Genomic DNA, 21647 nt, shown 5'->3' with positions numbered 1-21647 from the left:
CGGCTCAAGCGCAGAAGCAGAAGACGCTAACGTTTTCGTGTTAGTCAGTCACATACCAAGCACCGCACTGAGCCTTTCTTTTAGGGCAGAGTGCCTCTCGCTCTTCCTTCCTCTGTGGAATGCCAACACATCCAGGAAGTTAACCCTTTGACCTGTCCAGGTTTGTGTTTTATCGGCACTTGTCAGGCATTCGACTTGGTTTGCCTGCCTGCCCCTTGCCCCCTCGGGAATTCGGCCTAGCTTGGGGGAGGGGGTGAGTCATCAAATTGATGTTTAAGAGCCTGCGGAAAGTCTTTTGTGCCTGGAAAGAAACAAGGTTTCCATTAATATTCAATTTTTGAAAGTTATACATTCACCAACCTAGCTTTTGCAGGTTTCTAAATTGAACTTGAGTATTATTTTATACTACTTATAAAACTGATCCTTTTAGTAGGAACCCGAATAAAATCTTTTACTTTATAGTGTTGATTTAATGCATAAATTAACAGATTAAGTCATTCTTAGTAGAGAGACCCCACACCACGTGAGTTTAAGACCGTGCCACTAGAGGTCAAAGAGTGACACCGTGGTGTCTCCACAGGGGAACCCACTTAACACTGTTTATGCTCTTAGTTAATCACATTTCCAAGCAAACACTTTAAGTGCCTAAGAGAGCTTACTTTGTGTGTGCTTGTGTGTGTGTTTAATTTTTATTAATAAGAGTTCTGAGTACAAATATAACTTGACATTTAGAAAAAAAAAGATCCAAAAAAAAAGATTCACTCTCTAAGTTGTGTTCATAAAGAAAAAACCATTCTGTGCGTTTTAATCTCTAATTTTGATGCTGAACACCTTAATGCTCCTAAGGTTATCACTTCCTTTTTGGCTTAATTTTAATAATTCTATCTTGTTGCATCTAATTAAAGAGACAAGAAAACATCAGGCAGAGAAAAAGCAAAAAGAGCAATTAGAATGACCCGAATATAAAACTTTACTAAACTTAAAAAAAAAAACCTTTAAAATAAAACAAGCTAAAATTAGAATACTTTTGGCAGAAAAATTACTAGCTACGAACAAAATAACATTCTATAAATATATTTTCTCAAGAACTGCATTACAAATAATATTGTTTTACATAGATTAAGAATGGGGGCTCCTGGGTGGCTCAGTCATTTGAGCATCCAACTCTTGGTTTCTGTTCAGGTCATGATCTCAGGGTCAGGTCATGAGATTGGTTGGGCTTTGCACTCGTTTGGGAGTCTGCTTATCCCTCTTTCTACCTCTCTATCCCCCCACTACATGCTCGCTCTTTCTGTCTCTGAAATAAATAAATTTTAAAAATCTTTAAAAAAAGAACGATTTGCAACATATTAATGTTGATTTACATCAGACATCAAAATCTCTTCCTTAAAAATCTTTTAAATATACTTTAGCAGTTTTTAGGAGGTTCTGTTTCCAATAAATGGCAGGAACACACTTTAGAAGATATAAGGTAGCACATCTTTTAATTAGAGACCTAGCCAGGTAAGTCTTGTCAAATAGATATCAGCAAAATCTTTGCAAGACCACTTAAGTTTGTCACAAATCTGATGAATCAACTGCCAGCAGCAAGGTTTTTTTTGTTGTTTTTTTTTAAGTTGTCTACCCATTTTCCCAGAGAACGTTCCAAGAGTGAAATCTCATTTGGCCCAGCTTGGGCCAGAACCTACATATGTATTAAGAGAAGCCAGTTAGGGAACAGAAATATCTTAGTCAAAGATGAATTTTGACTAAGATAAGGAAGATGGATTTCTTTTATATACGGATCCTACTTTTCTTGCTTTATCTTGCTGTGTGGCTTCAGATATAAAAAAAAAAAAAATCCATAGAGAAATTATTCACACACACACACACAAAGCAAAAAACCCAAAACCAACCAACCGAATAAAACCAACTTACTTTCTAAGTTGGTCATCTAACACAAGAGGTCAGAATTAGCCCCTGTTGCTACATTTCTTAATTTCCATCAGCACATGAAATTTAAAATTAAGTCCCAGATAAGAAGACATCATACCATCTAAGCATTGAATGAAGAAAGGCTGGTAGCCACCATCATTGTGGAAAGACCCACAGAGCCCCTTCATGAGACCAGATACTGGGAAACAGGCTTCTAACCATGAAAAGAACTTCCTTGTCCACTGGCTTCCATATTTCCCTCCTACTGCTATATTTTAAGAGGCAGCTGTTAGGTTGTGGAAAGAGCACGGGACTGGTGTAATGGAAAATAAATCGTCACATGGGAAAGGTGGCCAGATAGCTCCCCAGGTTCAGAACAGGGAGAATCTTTCCCTGGTGTCTGGGAGTTGTCTGGCCCTTGGTAAGTGCCTTTCAGGCTCCGTCAGAGCAGACCCTCCTTCAGGTCAGGAAGAACAAGGTGGCCACTGTTGTCCACACCGAGGTCTCACGGAGGGCAGTATAACAGGGTGGTAGCCCAAATGCCAATGGCTACCTCGCTCACCAGGCAATACCGGGACCTAATCACAGACTTCGGGGATCCCATCTGATCTACGGAAAGCAAGCAACACTTTTTATGATAATCTTATGTTGATGCAGCGTCAATACCACAAACAGTTCTGAAACCCCGGAACTTTCCGGGGATGCAGGCCATCCAGAGATGAGGATAGTCTCCCCTGGAAGCCTTTAAGGAGCTGACCAGGAAGCCAGAGGTGAACACAAAGGACTGAAGTGCAGCAGAATCACCAAGCAGGGGTGGCAGGAGCTCGGGGAGCAGAAGTGGGACCCCGGCTCTTCCACATGCTTTCTGAGATGGACCACAGTCGATTCAAAGTTCTCACCAGCAACGAACATGTTAGAACTGAGAGAGAGTTTCCTAGTGTGGGGCTTCCTGAGTTCCCACATGAGGCGTGAGCCGCAGTGTTAATGCCAGGGCTTTACAGATAAAGACGCTGGGCTATATACTGCAGGCTTTCCCGTGTTCATTTACCTGGATTAAAAGCCACTTAGAGATGCACAGGGAAGGCAAAGGGAACATGGATATTGTGGATGCTCATTTTGTGTTCTCGTTGGACAGGGTGCACTGGGAGGTCAGGGCCACGCGTGGCCCCCGAGCACTTGAACGGTAGCTAACCTGGCCCAAGATGTACTGATGTGCATCTTACACCCTGAACACTTAGTTCAGGTTCAGACCCTGAGCACTTAGTGTGAAAAGAAGGCTGTGAAGTAGCTCAGTAATATTTTTATATCGACTGCATATAAGAATGACAATATATTGCACGTATCTGGGTTAAGTACAACATATTATTAAAATTAAGTTAAAATAATCACCTGTTTCTTTTTCCCTTTTTAAATGTGGCTACTAGGAAATTTGAAATGACTTGTATGGCTTGTCATAGATTTCTCTTAGGCCGTGCTGCTCTAAACCAGGGGGAGGGAGAACATCCCTGCTCCGAAGCCTCAGACCCGCTTTGGCAGAGAGGCAAGGCTAGCTGGCAAACAAAGGACAGGGTTGAGCTGTCAGTAAGGAGTGCCCCTTGGTGTAGCTGGGACCGTTCCTCGACACCTGGGACCACCAGGATCCCAGGAACTTGGGAGAGTCCTCCAGCCAACTGACAGGATCGTCGGTTGGACATTGGAAGACTGTCACTGTCCCACTGAGGCTGTGGCCGACACATGACCCACGTGTGTCGTATCTGCCTGCCTCCACGGAGCTCTGTTAGGGAAGCACCTGCTACATGTGTTATTGATAGAACCGGTTAACGTGGAGCGAGAATGATGTGGTAAAATCCTGCGTCTGTCAACCGCACAGATACAAAAGTTGCAAAATCCTAATTTTTGCTTCAATGCTCTAATTTTATCGCTGGCAACAAGTCCCGTCAGCCACTTTCTTGAAGTTGCGGGCTCCACTCCCTGCATGTTAGAGGAAATGTCTACGAGATAGTCAAGCCCCAATAACCACGGTTTCTTTCTTTTGAGCGAAAACAGTGCTCTGTGAGGCCCGTGGGGGTTGTAGCTCCCAACTCAAAACGAGGACCCAGTACTCTTTCTGGAGACAGCTGGATACCGGGGTGTGCAGCAGGAGCGCCTTATGTATACTTCTGTTACTCGCAGGTTGAGATCTGATAAAAGCGCCATTTGGCGATGCTTCGCCAAGATTCTTCTGACGTGTAGCAGGGCTTTCTATCTTCCTCGAGTTCATGGCAGCGCCGAACACAGCGAACACTGTGTGACTTGTGCCCAATCAGTACAACCCTGTCCCTCTGAGTACAAATGCCAACACAGAGAGACGGCAAATAACGTCTTCTGCTTCCACCTCGTGGGCACCCTGAGCAGATCTTGAGGATTCCAGGATTCCTGGGGGGGTGGGGGGTTCACGGTCCACATGTGCAGATCTGCCCACTTAGGCCAGTGAGGATCCATCTCTCTGGGGCCACTTGCCTAGTCAGTGTGACCCGAGAGGACAGAGGGGGCAGCTCCCCCGAAGAAATCCTACGTTTTCATTTGGGTTGGTTGGTCTGGGTTTATAAAGACGAGAAAAGTGGATGGGTAGTGTGTGGCCAGACTAACATAATCTCACTTATCTCACTTGGCCCGAAGCAGTCCTTTGAGGGTGGGGACTGACATCATCCCGCTTTGCAGATGAGGATGCTCGTGGCAGTTAATTCTTCACCCAGGGTTAGACCCCCAGAAAGTAGTGGAGTTTGGACTCCATCCCAACTCTTACCTAGACCAAGATCCCCAAATGCAACACATGAACATGACCTGTGTCTTTAAATATATTTTAATAAATGGATGATTTCCAATTTAAAAAACATCATCGGTGGACCCTTACATCCAATGAAATCTAGAACAGAAACCTAATCTATAAAATAAACCAAAAAGGGGCACCTGGGTGGCTCAGTCGATTGAGCGACCAACTCTTGATTTCGGCTCAGGTCATGATCTCATGGTTCTGGGGTGGAGACCCGAGTCAGGCTTCGCACCCAACAGGGAGTCTGCTTAAGGATTCTCTCTCTCGGGCACCTAGGTGGCTCAGTTGGTTAAGCGACTGCCTTCGGCTCAGGTCATGATCCTGGGGTCCTGGGATCGATTCCCTCATCGGACTCCCCCTGCTCTTTGGGGAGCCTGCTTCTCCCTCTCCCTCTGCCTGCCACTTCCCCTGCTTGTGCGCTTTCTCTCTCTCTCTGACAGAGAAATAAATAAAATCTTTAAAAAAAAAAAAAAAAAGGATTCTCTCTCTCCCTCTGCCCCTCCCCCCATGCTCTCTTTCTCTCTCTCAAATAAATAAATAAGTCTTAAAAACAAACAAAACAGGGCGCCTGGGTGGCTCAGTCGGTTGAGTGACTGCCTTCAGCTCAGGTCATGATCCCGGAGTCCCGGGATCGAGTCCCGCATCGGGCTCCCTGCTCAGCAGGGAGCCTGCTTCTCCCTCTGACCCTCCCCCCTCTTGTGCTCTCTGTCTCTCATTCTGTCTCTCAAATAAATAAATAAAATCTTAAAAAACAAAAACAAAAACAAAGCAAAGTGACTAGTTCAAGGTGGGAGGAGATCCCTGATGTCCCTTGGAGAAATAACTAGTGTTCCCAGTACCCTAGGATTAGGGTAGGCACCCCAAACCTTCCAGTATGATCCCTGCTCCTGCAGTACACCCTTTAAAGATCTGCTCCGTTTGGGCTGCTCTGTGACGGTGGGAAGTTGTTTTCCAGAAAGCCCTGCGGGGAGGTGGCTTACTTTGTCCCCCGGCATGTAAATCTGAACTTCTCGCTTTAAAAAAGGATTCACAACAGGGTTTCCTTTGCCCGCCTTGTAGTACACTTGAGAAGTGATCAGTACGGAAACAACCATACCACTGCAGAAGCTCATTGCTGGGGTCAATTACAGTGTGGAGCGTGGGAAGGACCATGGAGCAGAGAGAGGAAGACTCACCTGGGCCTCGCTCTGGCCTCCTCACACATCACAGGCTTTGGTCAAGTTGTCCTCTCTGGCTGGGCCTCAGTTGCCTCATATCATGACTAGATTGGTGAGTCAGAATAAGAGACGAATCTTCACCTATGTAAGAATTAGGAAGTGCCCAAAATGAACATGCACGGAAAAAATCCCATTTTGTGTATTATTTCAGGTTTTCATGTGCTGCTTGGAGATGGGGAGGGAGGGGTGTTTCATGTGAGGAACTGCTGGATTAAGTTAATTGTAAGATTCCTTTTATTTGTAAAATATTATGTAACTATGGAATGATTAAAGAATGAATTGCATTTGTGTTTCCAAAAATTAAGAGTGAGCAGTTTCAGTGTCACATTTTATCAGTAATTATTAATGACGTGTATGTTGGTAAATATTAAGTGAGCAATTGAAAACTCTTAAAAATGGCAACCCTCTAATTCTGCCACCGGCAAAATAGTAAGTCAAAAATACTTGTCTTCCATTCTTTGCTTCTGGCTCGAGCCTCATTAGCTCAATTATTTACCTACATTAAGAAATAGGAATAAAATTGGGGTGCCCGGGTGGCTCAGTCAGTTGAGCATCTGACTCTTGATTTTGGCTCAGGTCATGATCTCAGGGTCCTGGGATAGAGCCCCGCATCGGGCTCCCCACTCATCGATGAGTCTGTTAGGAGATTCTCTCCCCCTCGCTCCCTTTGCCCCTCCCCCTGCTTATTCAGTCTCTCTCTCTCTCTCTAAAATAAATACATCTTTTTAAAAAAAGAAATAGGAATAAAATTATAAGAATACTACATAGAGGTACAGTAATGTGTGAGTATATATAGATCTTATTTCCTAAATATGCTTTTTGTGTTTTTACTGAAAAAGTAATCTTGCTATTCTTTTGTGGCTTTTTTTCCTCAGATATTTTAAGAAAAATTCTACAAAAGAAGTTTGACTTCTCAACTGAGTATGAGAAGGTAATTTTTATTGATATGTCTGTTATGAAAATAAGTATGTACAAAATTTTGGCTGACTTGGAAGTAAATCTTTAAGCAACCAGTTAATCTGTGAGATCTGTAATTTTTTTTTGACTAAGAACTTTTATGGAATAATGAAGCACTGTATAAATCCCATTTGAAGCAAACTCCATTTGGGCAAAAGCAGAAATTCCAAAAGTAGGATTTGAAGAAACATTCACCTTTCAAGGTGTAGGTTATTTAAAAACCGAAATTTCCTTAAGGGAAGCATTACTTTTTTAGCTAAGGGAAAATAACTCACTAACTAAGAAGAATTGTTTGAGGATTTCTAGAAACAGGGATGTGTACTTGGTTTTAAAATATAGTTTGTTGAAAAGCAGCTTCACATTTGAACAGGTTCATGGAGAGCTTTGTTCATGGAGGTGAACAGTGTGCTTCACCTGGCTTCACATTTGAACAGGTGCACTTGCCCTGGCTAGAGATAAGGAAAATAGCCCTACCATTTGAGACAAGGTGTGAAAGAGGGGAGGAGAGGAAGGAGTGTGCCTCTACGATCGACTACCTGAACAGAAGAGGGATGCTTTTGATTTTGGTTGACCGCGAGTGTGGGTTGTCAGTGAAACAGACAAATGTTTGTTGCATTGAATGTTAGGGTAATAAAAAAAAAAAAAATAGCGTACCAAATTGTTTAAGGAAGAAGAAGGAGAAGAAGGGAATAAGTAGATTTATTAGTAACATGCAGAGGAACATAGATGAAAATAATTAAATCTGACCGGAAGCTCTTCCATAAGGAGGTGACTGGGAGGCTTGTGGTAAAAAGGATAATAAGCAGGGCTGGAGCAGGTAGGGAGGTGGCTTTGCTGGCCTCCCAGGCTTCGGGGTCCAGGTGAGCCGCAAGGACAAGGTGTGAAAGAGGGGAGGAGAGGAAGGAGAGGTGAGCTGGGACCCTGAACGCTCGCGAATACAAGTGGACGGTATTTTCACGAAGTATTAAAGGACCTTGTGTGTCTCTACTTGATACCAAGGTGCAGCTCTGCTCATTCACTCTGTGTGCCTCTATGATCGACTACCTGAACAGAAGAGGGATTCTTTTGATTTTGGTTGACCGCGAGTGTGGGTTGCCAGTGGAACAGACAAATGTTTGTTGCGTTGAATGTTAGGGTAATAAAAAAAAAAATTTGAATCTGTTTGTCAGGCTCTTCGTCCTGCAGGATTAGGCACTTTGCTCTCTCCTTCCCTGGCATGGAGGTGATTATCAAGAGAACAATAAAAGCAGACATATGGTGGACATCCTTGAATGGCCAGCCACAGCAAATGCTAATGACAGTGTTCCCAGTGGGCGTGGGGGGCAATGTATGGGGAGGGCGTGAACTCCCGCCCAGTGAATGGTTACCTCAGATGCTGTGCTTGCCATGCCTCCTATTCTCAATTTGCAATACGACGATACTCAAGAGAAAACAAACACAGAAGCCAAAGAGGAAAGCCTTATCTAAAAACCATTTACATGTATAAAAGATGATGAGCCAGTTTCTCCCTAGTGCTGATGGCCTTCCCTAGTACCGTGGAAGGCATTTTCATTATTAAATGCCACTGGCTTCATGTGTCTCCCAAACACAAGGGCCCACGTCTGCCTGCCTCCCTGGGCAGAACCAAGTTACAGTTGCTTTTATATCGATATTGATAATTCGCAGGCCATCAGCAGCCTGGCCTGAATGCCAACTAGTTCTGCCAAGGGGTGGGTGGGGGCAGTGTGCTTCACCTGGCCCAGGCCTTGGAGGATGGGGTCCTGAGACCCTGAGGTCACTCTGAGCAGCTGGGCAAGTAGGAGCTGGTGTTGGGCTGCCACTCTCCAGGGCAGGATTCTTAGCTGGGCAAGTCCTTTGTGGCGGGCTTCGTATTCGATTTGGAGTAAAACTGGGCATCTCCCTAGTGCCCGATTTCCTCTCCACCTCAGGGGCCTTTGTAGATGAACAAAAGCCATTGGCACAGAGGTGAAGTGGAGAGAGGAGACAGAATTGAGCCCTCATGAATGACCTGAATCCTCCCCCACATGTGGGACTGGGTCATGTTTTCCATGGCTGTCCGAGGAAGAGGGATTTGGGGAGGCGAAGACTCCAGAGAAGCCAGGCACCTTGGGAGGGGAGCTCTCTGACTGGTTTTAGTTTGATGTATGCTGGGTGTGTTGGGTTACAGTCCTCCCAAGCAGATCAGGAGTCAAGGACTTGGGCGTTGCAGGGAACACTGGCTGGGAAGTGGAGAGATAATACAAGGGAGGGAGGGTGGCCTGACTGGTGTAAAAGGTGTGGCCTGACTGGAGCGTCATCCTATAGAATTGCTGGGGAAACGGTGCCAACCACCAGTGTCCGAATTAGCCCACAGGAAGGGTGAGGAAGCTGAGGTATCCAGACACCGAGACTGAAGGCACACAGGTTAAGGGCTGTGTGGGAGTGGGGGAAGGGTTCACCCCTAAGCACTTCTGACCTTCCATGGTTCCAGAAAAGGCCTTCCAGTGCAGAGTTAAAGATGCCAGGGGCTAGAAGTTCAAGGAGGTACAGGGGGATGACCGAGGCCTGAGGGAGGTTGGGGGGAGGGGGCACCAACAGCATCTTCTGCACTGACCGGTGCCCACGGCCTCTCTAATTCACGCAGTCACACAGCTAAGGTCTGGCCAGGCGAGTGGCCCTGAGGAGCCTTTTCAGCTATCTTTGTCCCCAGCTGAGCATTTCCTCCTCCCGTGAGCCCTCAGATGGTGGCGGAGCCTCTGAGGCAGTGACCTTCCCGCTGGGCGCTCTTTCAGTGAACTCTCTCCATAAGGAGGTTCAGAAGCATTCAGCAGACCTTTTGTTCCAAGGGCTGGGCCTAACTTTGGAAGGGAAATAGGACTCCCTTTCACAGAACTGCCTCCTTTTTATGCTTCAACTGAAAGTTAAAGGTAGTGCTTTAAGATCCTTGGCCCCTCTCCTCCTTGACATCTTTTCTTTTACTTCTCTCTTTTGTTTTATGTATTCATTTTATCACTGTTGACAGAGTGCTGACTAGGAACAAGGCATGGTAGGGCGACAAACATGTGAAAGTTGGTGGAAGGGAGGTTATGGGATAAGAAATAAACATGGATGTTACGAACCGATTTGCCCCCAATTCATATGTTGAAGTCCTAATCCCCAGCGCCTGGTGTGGGATTGTATTTAGAGATAGTGTTGTTAAAAAGGTAATTAATTTTAAATGGGGTCATTAGTGGGTCCTAATCCAGTCTGACTGGTATCCTTATAAGAAGAGGAGATTAGGACACACACACACACACACACACACACAAGACCGCGTAAGGACAGAGGGAGAAGACAGCCATCTGCAAGCCAAGGAGAGAGGCCTTAGAAGACACCAACCCTGCCCACACCTTGATCTGAGCCTCCAGCCCCCAGAACTGTGAGGAAATCCCTTTCTGCTGTTCAAGCCCTCTGGCCTGTGGCGCTCTGTCATGGCGGCCCCGGCAGACAGAGTGCGGTCAACAGCTGGACTGTGAGGTGGAGGGCGATTCGCATCATGAAAGAAGTTCTGATAAAGGACCGTGAACGCTCGGAGGAGGGGGATTGTTGTTGCACCTGGGAAATCAGGAAAAGACTCCACGGTAGGGCTGCATTTGAACTGAGATGTCAAAAGCATGTAGAGTAGATGAGAAATACAGCCTCACTTCTGTTTATGAGCACTTGGCTGAAGGCGCAAAGCTGCTTCATTGCTTCATTGCTTCTGAAGCATAGACTGGGTCATCGCCCTCTCTGTAATACTAATTCTTGTCCACCCTGGGCCCACACTGGCTGAGGATCCTGACATTGTTTCTCATCCTCACAATGACACCTATCCGAGGCAGAAGTATCTGCACTGCGCATGCCAGAAAATCCCGCACTCAGAGAGGCTGGGGAACTTGCCCAAGATCACCCAGTGACTAAAGGCTGAAACTGGGATTCGTACCCAGACGAGTCTAACTCCTAACTGACAAGCACATCACCAACAAAAATTAGGCTCAACCCCGGCCACTGGACTGTAGTCCTAAAATGACTAATTTGGAAGATGCAGCTCATGTGAGTATTCTGGGCTGTATAGAGAGACTGACAGCCTCCATGCGGTGCCTTCTACCCATTAAGCCACAAACTGTGACAGTGGGTAATCATCCCTGGGAAGAAGTGGTCCGGCAGAAATGGAAATCCAGGAGAGGACTAGGATTTGGAATTATGGAGCCATGAGGGAAGCGGAGAACCAGGCAGATGAAGCTATGGAAATCCAAGCAACGACTCTAATAACCCCAGGTTCCTAGCATCTCTGTAGCACGTGCTTGGAGGTGGGTGCCTTTGTTCATGACTTACAAGTATTACTCAGTTTGGTCTTCCCAGGAATAGTCTGTCCTCACCACAGATGTGAAGGTAGAGATTACATGGGCAACTCGCACCTGAGTGCGTTCCCTTGGGAATCAGCGTGGGTGAGCCCCTTCCTAGAGTCTCTGGCTGACTGAAAACCAATGGAAACAGCATTCCATCACCCCCCTCCCAGCTCACATGGGCTTTCTGCAGAGAGAGCCTCTTAGCTGAGTTCATCAAGCAGCGGCTCCTCAATTAAATAAAAGGACACAGTCCCTATCTTCAAAGAATGCATAGTTTGGGGCAGTTTAGGTAGATGATTATGATTGGTTCCCATCAACAACCCCTAAGTACCACCCGCACCTCTAGAAATTTTTTCAGGGGACAGTTCTCCCAGCAGCACCCCCACCGCCACCTCTATGTTTTCATTCTGTGCACCCCTGTCCGTAGGAGTGGCCAGCTTCTTTGGGATGACCTCCTGGATTCCTTTTCTGTGGTCATGGTCCATCTCCACGTCAGCTTCTTGGTTGGCTGCTCTTCCTCATTCATGTCATCCCTCAGTTCTTACCTTTCCCTTTCTTGAAGCTTCCTCTGGCGGCAGGTACTGGGCCTGGGCCTCATCCCTGCTGCCTTTCATGACCTCACTAGTGCTAACAGTCATTGGATATGGATTTGGCACTTAGGAAATGGCAGGTCATCATTCCAGGTGGGTGTGTGGTGTTTGCAACCCATCCTACGTGTCTGCGAAAGGTAAGTGAATGAGTTCCTTGTTTCCTGCCCCCCAGGGGGACGTGGCATGCTGCCTATAAGAACACACTCTCCTTTCCAAGTAAGGAAATTACCTTCTAGAGATCTCAGAAGCATTTAAGAGAGCAAGCAGTGCAACGACCCATGACCAGGGTCATTGTCTGAGGCTTGTTGGAGGTGAGAGATGAGAATAATGTTAACATGCATTGATTATTTCTACTTCTGATGAGGAGGAGGAGGAGGATGATAATGATGACTGAGCATTACTCTGGGAAGCCAGGTCCTAAGCACTTCACATGTATTAACTTATTTAACACATAGTAAACAGTATATGTAAAGTGCTTAGAACAGAATAATGCACAAAACCGTGTTGCTGCTTACTGTTTTCTCTTGTTCTCTTTGCAAATACTGCATAAAATAGGATCTCTGCTTATCCCCGTTCTGTTAGTAAGGTAACAAAGGCTCAGAGTAGCATTGGCAACAAGACCCAGGCCCGTCCCCCAGAGATTCTGACGTAGTTGGTCAGGGCTGGCTGGTTATTTTCAAGAGGTCCCTGGGTGATGATAATGGGTAATTAACTGGTGTGGGGAATCACAGACACAAAGCCGTACAGCAGGATTCAAACTGCTGCATTGCATGAAAATAACTTGAGACCTGTGTGACAGCCAGCATGAACGGGGAAAAGGTGAAGATGTACCCAGCTGCACTGTGGAGTTTGCTGGTACCCCAACAAATACATCAGACCAGACCGACCCCTCAGCGGCAAAATTAAACACAAAAGAATCAGCTGATGGTGGTAGTTTACAGGCCTTCTGCCCCGGGGCTCAGCCCAGCATGACCAGCCCTAGAGCTGAGAGCAGGTTTCCGAAACCCACCTGATCATAGCCAAGACACGGGGCTTGCTTTCAAGACAGATGCCTGGGTTTACCCAAATCTCCTGATACCCGCTCTAGGGGAGGATCTGGAAGCCAGTATTTAGTATGAGGTGCTATGAGGTGGTTATGGTAGTAAGTTTGGGAGGCAACAAGCCTGTGGGGCCCACGCCCAGGGTCATTCAAGGTGCCCCATGTGACCCTGGGGGCATGTGTATCTGAGCTGCCCACTCCAACTCATTGTATGCCTCATTTAAAAGTTACTAATATCACAATCATCGTTCTTTCACATCTGTGAAAATCTGCCATCCAAAGCTATAGTTTCCAAATTTAGATTTCCCAGAGTACACTCTTTCAAAAAAGTAATCCAGGGAATGGCATAGAGCCACCCGATTTTATTTTGCCACACAGGGATATTTAAAACCCACCATAGCAACGATACTAACTTTGTCTGCATTCGTATACCTATCACCTCCCTCTCCCCACCAAAAGGATACACTGAGCAAATTTCACTTCATGGGACACTCATTGTATCTTCATTTTTCCTGTTTCACTACGGGACGGTCCAGCCCTATCTCTGGACCACGATTTTGGAAACTCCCTCACTGAGTTCATCAGTTTACCTGATTCCAGTTGGGCACCTGTTGCACACCAGATCCCGGGGTGGGTGAGAGAATGGTGAGCGTGACGTCATGGTTCTTGCTCTCCCCGAGCGAGCAGCGGGGCTCAGGCGGTGCTCCCATGGGAGAGCCCTTCCTCGTGGGGCAGGAGTGGGCTCCAGGCAGCATGATAAAAGCAAACTCACACTCGGTTCTCAAGACAGATTTCCAGGAGGACGCAACATCCAGGCAGACTTGAGTTTCATGAGCAGAGCAGTGAAGGGAATGCTGTTCTGGGTGCGGAGGCAGCACCAGGGAGCTGGAGGGAGGAAGGGGGAGCAGGAGGCTTCTTCCTAGGAACAGAATGGTCAAGAAGAGCAGGACGTGAAGCCAGGATTAAATAACAGGATCACATGAAGAGGTTTGAATGAAACATGGTGGGAATCCTTGGAATGCCTTTGAGCAAGAGAATAATGCCATCAGATTCTCAGCTCAGAAAGGACGCTTTGGAAGCCGTTGTTTTGACTGGGGTTCTAGGCAGCTACTGATCTTCTGTTGTGCGAAGACCACATGGTTAGTGTGTTAAGCATGTGTAACTTTCCCTCTATTCCGCTCCCCCCCGCCCCGACCACAACTGGTTAGCATATTGATAAGAACTTTTCAAGAAATCCATATATAAATTTCAGATGTAAATTCCAGAACTGACTCTACCTGAAGGCTGTTTCTCTAATAAACACTCAAGTTTTATGTTCCTGTCTTGTGTGGATCCTCCTCTCCTTGATTTTCTCTGTATGGAATATTAACGTTCCCAGTTGTGGTTAATCGCTCATGTAACTTTTTCTGTTTTCTTGATGCATGCTGCCTCTGCCTTACTCTCCTCAACTCCTCAACTGCTTTGACTTCCACAGCCAGAAAATGTAGTCTTGACTCTGAAGGTAAAGTCCTTGTTTGCTGTTTCTTGTTGCTCTGTCTAAAGCCAGCAGGTAACGAGATGCTTCTGCCAGGATTTTCTGTTCTTCACTGTCTCTCCGCTGTGGGGGTTTTTAAAGTGGCTTGCTTCATTTTTGTTTATGGAATCATCGTTAATCTTCTCTTTCAGTTTTAGTACTTCGCCAAAGAATAGCGATCCATCTCAGTAAATTTCAATCCTGATCTCCTCCTCCACATCATCCACAGAGCGCCCTGGAGACCCTTATGTTATCAGGAAATCATTTGGGTCCTTGCCAGACCTTGGCCAGACTTCAGCCCAGAAAGGAACTCTTGAAATGACATATCTTGTTCCTGATACTTTTTGACATAATATTGAGTCAGTAGCATTGCAAAGGTTGTATATAAAGTGTGAAATTTGTACTTGGAGCTAAACATAGTGCATTTAGAACATTTCAAAACACCTTCTCTCCTGCGTTTGGGTTCATTATCTTCCTGGGATTCAGAAAGGATTTTAAATCCCTTTGAAAAATAGTAAATAATTTAGAACATTTGCTGGGAAATGATATTGAAATTGAGAAGAGTTTGGGGTTTCTGAGGCTGGTTTCTCAATTGGCCAATGATGTGGGTCCCCAAGGGCAGGTTACAGGACTCTCTGTGGCCATGGGGTGCGGCCAAGTTTAAGCAGGAGCGTGTACTTGATGAATGCAGCAAAATTCAACCACTTTTTTTTTTTAGCATTTTATCCTTAATATCAAAGAATATTCCATTAATATTCAAGTGCCACGTGCACCTCAATGCTCTGAAGCATTTGCCCACAGAGTTAACTAATATTGATTGACTATCCACTATGTGTTGGGCACTTAGCTCTTGTTTTCACTTTAAATCATTTAATTATCTGACCCTCACAATACAGTTTATGACATTAATGCTAATTCTGGTTTAGGGAACTAGAAGCCCCCTACTGGAATTTAAAGCAGGTCTTCTGACTCCCAGTTCAGTGCTAAGACCTCACATTCGCTCCTAGGAGCAACACTTGTGTTTCATTTACTTGGCTCAGCTTGGCTTTATGGAAATGTGAGTAACTGTACACATGCATTGGAATGAACTCAAGTTTTGTGTCATCCGGTTGCATTAATTTTTTTTTTAATCCCAGAATACAGCCCCAGCAGAGATTATGAAAATATATTTAGGTCACATGATCCTATCTCGAAGTTATGCTAGGTCCTAGGAACAGAGGACTGTCCGAGACATGGGCTACTGAGCCCAGCCTCACCAGCACGGCATGAGAGGTACCACTTACAAAGGCTACATACTGCACTTGCCACCTTATCACTGATCATACATTATCTGTAATGTTCCCAATGACATGACCTTACAAGGTATGTATTATTAGTCCCAGCATATGGATCGGGAAACAAAGCGAGTGGCCTGTGATTAACATGTCTGACTCAGAAAGTCTGAGCCTTTTTTCTAAATTTAGATATATTCCAGATTCTTTTGTAACTATGAATTCGTCATGAATTGATCCATTCCAAATTGCTTTGAATCTTTAATAACTTCTACTGGCCCTGTCTTTCTGGTGAAAAATCATCCCGATATGTAGATTATTCATAATGCAAGTATTTCTGCCAAAATGTGTTATACCATTTAAAAACAAACAAAATACCTTTGGGGTTTAAATTCAGCCATTTGCAACTTGACCGTGCATTTGGACATTTTACCCTGAGTTGAAAGAAGATAGTAACCACTTGGTTCCATATTCTGCTAACTCAAATCTGCTTCCTCTGTTTCAAGAAGGGGCATCAAGGGACTCCAGGGTGACTCAGTCAGTTAAGCATCTGACTCTTGATTTCGGCTCAGGTCATGACCTCAGGGTCGTGAGATCGAGCCCTGTGTCAGGCTTCATTTGCTAGGCGTGGAGCCTGCTTAAGATTCTCTCTCTCCCTCTTCCCCTGCCCTTCCCTCTAAAAAAAAAAAAGGAGCATCAAGATGGAAATACACACATTAAGATTTAACTCACGCTGGCAAATAGGTTAAAACAAATGAGACATGCACACTATGGAATGTTCTACTTGTTATTTTGTGTTACAGTATATGCTGTTTCTTTTGTTTGTTTGCAGATTATCTACTATGAAATCGGGATTATTATTTGTGCTGTCCTGGGACTGCTCTTTGTCTTTCTGATGCCTCTGGTGGGGTTTTGCTTTGGTCTGTGTCGTTACTGTAACAAGTGTGGTGGAGAAATGCATCAGCGACAGAAGAAAAACGGGACCTTCCTGAGGAAATACTTTACGGTCTCCCTCCTGGTGATTTGTATATTCATAAGGCAAGTAGCATCTTGGACGGCAGCGGATTTGTGTTTTGGGTGGGTGAGGGATGGCCCATGTTTTAACTGTTAAGCCCATGAGTTTAAAGCAAGACAACAACAACACACCCATAAAACAGAAGAGAACAAAAATTCGTGTCCAGGAGGGTTCAAAACAGTGTCACCATAACCAGAAGTTAGCGTGGTAATCAGGCTGCCCTCATTTACATGCTAAGCCAACCCTTTGGTATTTTTTCCTGTTGAAGACAAGCTGGTAAATCTTGGCCTGCAAAAAGTACCTCCCAGAACAGCAGCTCCTGCCTGAAATAGCTGGTTGGAGACAGGCGGCCTGCAGAAGGCAGAGCATTTGTTAGTTGATTTGTACATTCAAAGGGATCTTGAATGATAGGTACAGTCCCTGAGCTGGGGAATGTGCGAATATTGTAGAACAGAATTAACTTTCTAATAATAAACCTAGTTTTCTTGAATTTGTAGTTAAGCTGCTACCCTCTCCCGAAGCCTAGAACACGCTTCATGATTTAGAATGTTTCTTCTGCCGTTCCTTCTGCTGCCATAAGTTTTCCAACTGACTGACAGATCAGTACACTGCTTTTAAGACACCAACATTCTGGGGGTGCCCGGGTGGCTCAGTTGGTTAAGCGTCCAACTCTTGGTTTCAGTTCAGGTCATGGTCTCAGGGTCGGTCGTGAGATTGAGCCCCGCGTTGGGCTTCACACTCAGTTCAGAGTCTGCTTAGGACCCTCTCTCCCTCTGCCTCTGCCCCTCCACCCCACTCTCTCTCTCTTTCTCAGATAAATAAATAAATCTTAAAAAAAAGAGACAGTAACATTTTGTCAAGTGCAAACCAGTTTCCTCAGCTGAGCAACGTGCTTCACGTGACTGGCCTCCTGGTTGTGATATTTGGTCATGGTTCCACGTCTCCTCATTCATTCAGCCAATGAATGTCCTAACATCTAGCAACAGAACTAAAGTGCCCACAATGTGAATAATGCTAGGCCCCAAGGAGACACAGAGACAGCGAGGACCGGGAGTCAGCCTCTCCTCACTATTTTCTCAAGCACTGCGTTTGCTCGGTAGCTGTGAGTAAGATTTTTCGGGTTTTGCTAAATAACTGATCTGAGGGAATTTAAGCAGAATTCAGAATTAAACAGAAATTGAGCACAATGAAACAGAACAATTTCAGTTGGCCTCCCAGCTGAAGTTTTAGCTTGGATTTCTTCTTGAAATCCAAGAAGAAAAGTTCTGCAAGTGTGGCCATTAGCAGGGTCCTGGTAGGATATATGCTGTGGGGTGATGATTCATCGGAATGCACTGTACCTATTGGAAGGGACGGAGCAGCTCTAGACATGCTGAGATGAAACAGTCCCCAGGAGAGTTGGGTTGAGAAAAGCAGCTTGCAGACTGTGTATAGAACGTGGCCCCTAAGACAACAACAAGAAAGGAGAGACACAAACACTTGGTTATGTTTGCTTAGAGCATACGTGGTAGGCTTGCCACCTGGCCACAGTGGTGGCCTCTGGGAAGGCAATTTGCCAGTTGTGGAGGGTAGGAAGGAAATCACTTCTCACTGCAGATAGACTTTTTGTCTCTTTGGGAGTATCTACCACGCTCAGGTATTACCTACTGAATTCATTGCACCCCAAATTAAACTTAACCAACCAAAAAAATCTCCCCAAAAGCCAGTGCATTACCACTGATTCCAGGACAATCATCAGTTTTTGTGGGTTTTTTTGTGTTTTTTTTTTTTGAAAAAAGACATACTTTTTCTGAAAATAGTTAAATAATAGACCTTACCAGTCTAGGTGCAAACTGGACCCACGTGAATGGGTTGCTAATTTCACACACCCTTGTTTGACCATCAGGGAGGGCTTTTCTGTTTTCTATTCTCTGTCTCTCTGTCTCGCCAATGCTCTCTTTGTAAATAATTTGAATCTGTTCCTGCACCTTGAATTATGAAAAACAGCTTGAGGTCAGGTCAATGGTAATTTCAGATGTCCCTGACTGCTCTGCTTTGTGTTTGAAATACTTTCAGGAATGCACAGACCCCACTCCAGCTGTGGGGGTGGTTACCTCCTCCCCAGCTACCAGAAAAGTGTCAGTTGCTGTCCAAAGACCTGTCAGACTCAGCAGAGATGCTTGTGCATTTCTTTTAAGCCTAAAACTTCCATCTTTCATTCATCCCGAGACTTGGACAGCCATGCCTCTCCCTCTCTAGAGGTAAACTCTGGACAGCAAAGATGAGGCTCAGGAGACAAAGTGTCATCTGAAAATACTTGCCTTAGGGCTTCTTGGTAACTTGATTACTTATTCAGTAAGTTAATAGTTTTCACTTGATATAAATACATGTGCTGTAGTTTCAGGAAAACTCTTTGTTGCATGTAGTTACTTATTTACCCAAATAAATGTTTACATATATAATAATAGACTTTCCATTTTTTTTGAATGAAACACATATTGTGTATTGGGTTCCTATTTTTAGGGGGGGGTTCCTATTTTTATTTTTATTTATTTTGGGGAGGCTTTTATTTACATATAATTATGTGCCACATGTGTTATATTTCACCCTGAACTGTTTGAATTATTTACATTATGTTTAAAATGCCACTGGGGCGCTTGGGTGGCTCGTTGGTTAAGCATTTGACTTTGGCTCAGGTCATGATCTCAGGGTCCTGGGATTGAGCCTGGGTGGGGCTCCATGCAGGGCTCCCTGCTCAATAGGACGTCTGCTTCTCCCTCTCCCTTTGCCCCTCCCCCTGCTCATGCTCTCTCTCTCAAATAAATAAAATCTTTAAAAACTTTTTTAAAGTATCAAAATATGTGAACAATAAAGCTACAAAGAAATAAACTCGGCTTTCATTTATATGTGAAATGAATGCTACAATTTTTTTTATTCTTCAAAACTCAGATCCATCAAATAAATTTAGGTAAGTTCTTTTTTCTTTCTCTCCCAGGGATATTTTAGTTTAGAAAATTCTTTAAAAAAAGACATGCTGTGATTCTCTATAGTTACATTCAGTTTAGATATGTTTCCCCAGGGGAGCCTGGGTGGCTCAGTCGATTAAGCGTCTGCCTTAGGCTCAGGTCATGATCCCAGGGTCCCGGGATGGAGCCCCACATCGGGCTCCCTGCTCAGTGGGGAGTCTGCTTCTCCCTCTCCCTCTGCCTGCCGCTCCCCCTGCTTATGCTTTCTTTCTTTCTCTCTTTGTGTCTCTTTCTGTCAAATACATAAATAAATAAAAATCTTAAAATTGTATTAAAAAAAAGATATGTTTCCCCGCCCAAGTAAAATTTATTAATTTAAAAACCACATCTTCAAATTTCAATATAATTAAAACAAAGTTGATCACCTATTTGAGGCTAAGTGACAATTTAAAACAAATTTTACATAATATATTGAATTTCTATATGAATCATAAATAGCTCTAAAAAAGAGTGGTATTTGAGATTGTTTAGTTTACTTTAAACTCACACTAGAAGTTTAAACTTCTTGGCTTACATTTGTAAATTTGGAGTAGCTATTATGGGTTTGCAAGTATATTCAACATTATGAGTTGAATAGTAGTTCTATTTTATTTGCAAATAATCAAAACTAGCCAAAAAGAGGGGCGCCAGGGTGGCTCAGTCGGTTAAGCATCTGCCTTCCCCTCAGGTCATGATCTCAGGGTCCTGGGATCGAGTCCTGCGTCAGGCTCCGTCCTCAGCGGGGAGTCTGCCTCTCCCTCTGCCCTCCCGCATGCTCAGTCTCTCTCTCTCTATCTCAAATAAATAAACAAAATCTTAAAAAAAAAAAAAAAAAAAGCTAGCCACAAAGATTACAGACCTGGGGAAAGCAAAGATTCCTGTTACGATTAGATAGAAAAGAGAAGAAAGTATGTCCACAAAATCATATTAGATAAAATAAGAGGGAGGGGGGACACCTGGGTGGCTCAGTCAGTTCAGCAGTTGAGCATCAGACTCGTCTCAGGTCATGGTATCAGGGTCATGAGATTGAACACTGCCCTGCATCAAGCCCTGTGCTGGGTGTGAAGTCTACTTAAGATTCTCTCTGCCTCTTCCTCTGCCCCTCTCCCCTGCTCCGGCATGTGAGCGCGCTCTCTCTCTCTCTCAAAAAAAAGATAACAGGCAAAATAATGTCAACAAAGTAACAAAGTTAGAAGGCAGAAAGAAAAAGAAAAGGAGGTATAGCTTCTGGTTTCGACTGACCTCAACAGAGATTGGATACAACTGATGAATAATCTTTGGATATGATTTTTTTAAAAAACCCTTTGATAAACCCAGAGCAGTCTACTTGCCTTTTATCAGGCTCAACTTCATTTTGTGGCTTTATACTACATTACAGTTAATCCTGAAGTTGGTTGTTTTTTTTGTTTTTGTCTTGTTTTGTTTTTTAAGATTTTATTTATTTATTTGACACAGACAGCCAGCCAGAGAGGGAACACAAGCAGGGGGAATGGGAGAGGAAGAAGCAGGTCCCTGGCGAGGCAGGGAGCAGGGAGCCTGACCCGGGGCTCGATCCCAGGACCCTGGGATCATGACCTGAGCCGAAGGCAGACGCTTAATGACTGAGCCATTCATCTTGAGTACTCTTATTTTTCATCCATCATTTTTTTTCATTTAAAACAAATTAAGTCTTTTTTTTTTTCTAATTGAGAAAGGCTTAGTTTGTGGAGGAGAAAGGCCCCCTCATATACATGGAATACATACAGTCATGTTCTCTCTCTGAGCTTTTCCAAAGGCAGCTGTGGAATGTTTGAATTCACAGACGTTGACATATGTTTATGTAAGTCTGTTTGACCATCAGCAGAAGATTGAATTTCCACCTCTCACTGTAGGCGGTTCCAACAGATGTGTCTGACTCCAGAAAAAGCCAAGTTTCCTCTCCTTTCTTTCCTTTGTGCTTTGTCATTGCTGTGTTTTTCAGAATTCCAAAAAAGTGATGGACAACAACAA

General features: G+C 44.6%; 1 protein-coding gene across 8 annotated transcripts in view; it reads left to right on the top strand.

Annotated features, from left to right (window-relative positions):
• PROM1 (prominin 1) overlaps positions 1-21647 on the top strand; it is a 131749-nt gene that overhangs the window by 44709 nt on the left and 65393 nt on the right. For 5 of the 8 annotated variants that reach the window (XM_064584310.1, XM_045881446.3, XM_045881444.3 and 2 more), the window contains 2 exons: positions 6819-6874; positions 16492-16697. In XM_064584310.1, coding sequence (XP_064440380.1) covers positions 6819-6874; positions 16492-16697 — 262 coding nt within the window. Of the gene's footprint in view, positions 1-5785; positions 5996-6818; positions 6875-15729; positions 15751-16491; positions 16698-21647 lie in introns of those variants that run through there. The other 3 variants (XM_045881449.3, XM_064584312.1, XM_045881448.3) reach the window with 3 other exon arrangements.

Source organism: Mirounga angustirostris, unplaced genomic scaffold (assembly GCF_029215605.1).
Source record: "Mirounga angustirostris isolate CCGP_5_RB_7025 unplaced genomic scaffold, mMirAng1.0.hap1 SCAF_2, whole genome shotgun sequence".
NCBI lineage: Eukaryota > Metazoa > Chordata > Mammalia > Carnivora > Phocidae > Mirounga > Mirounga angustirostris.
This window is presented reverse-complemented; position numbering and strand designations above follow the sequence as displayed.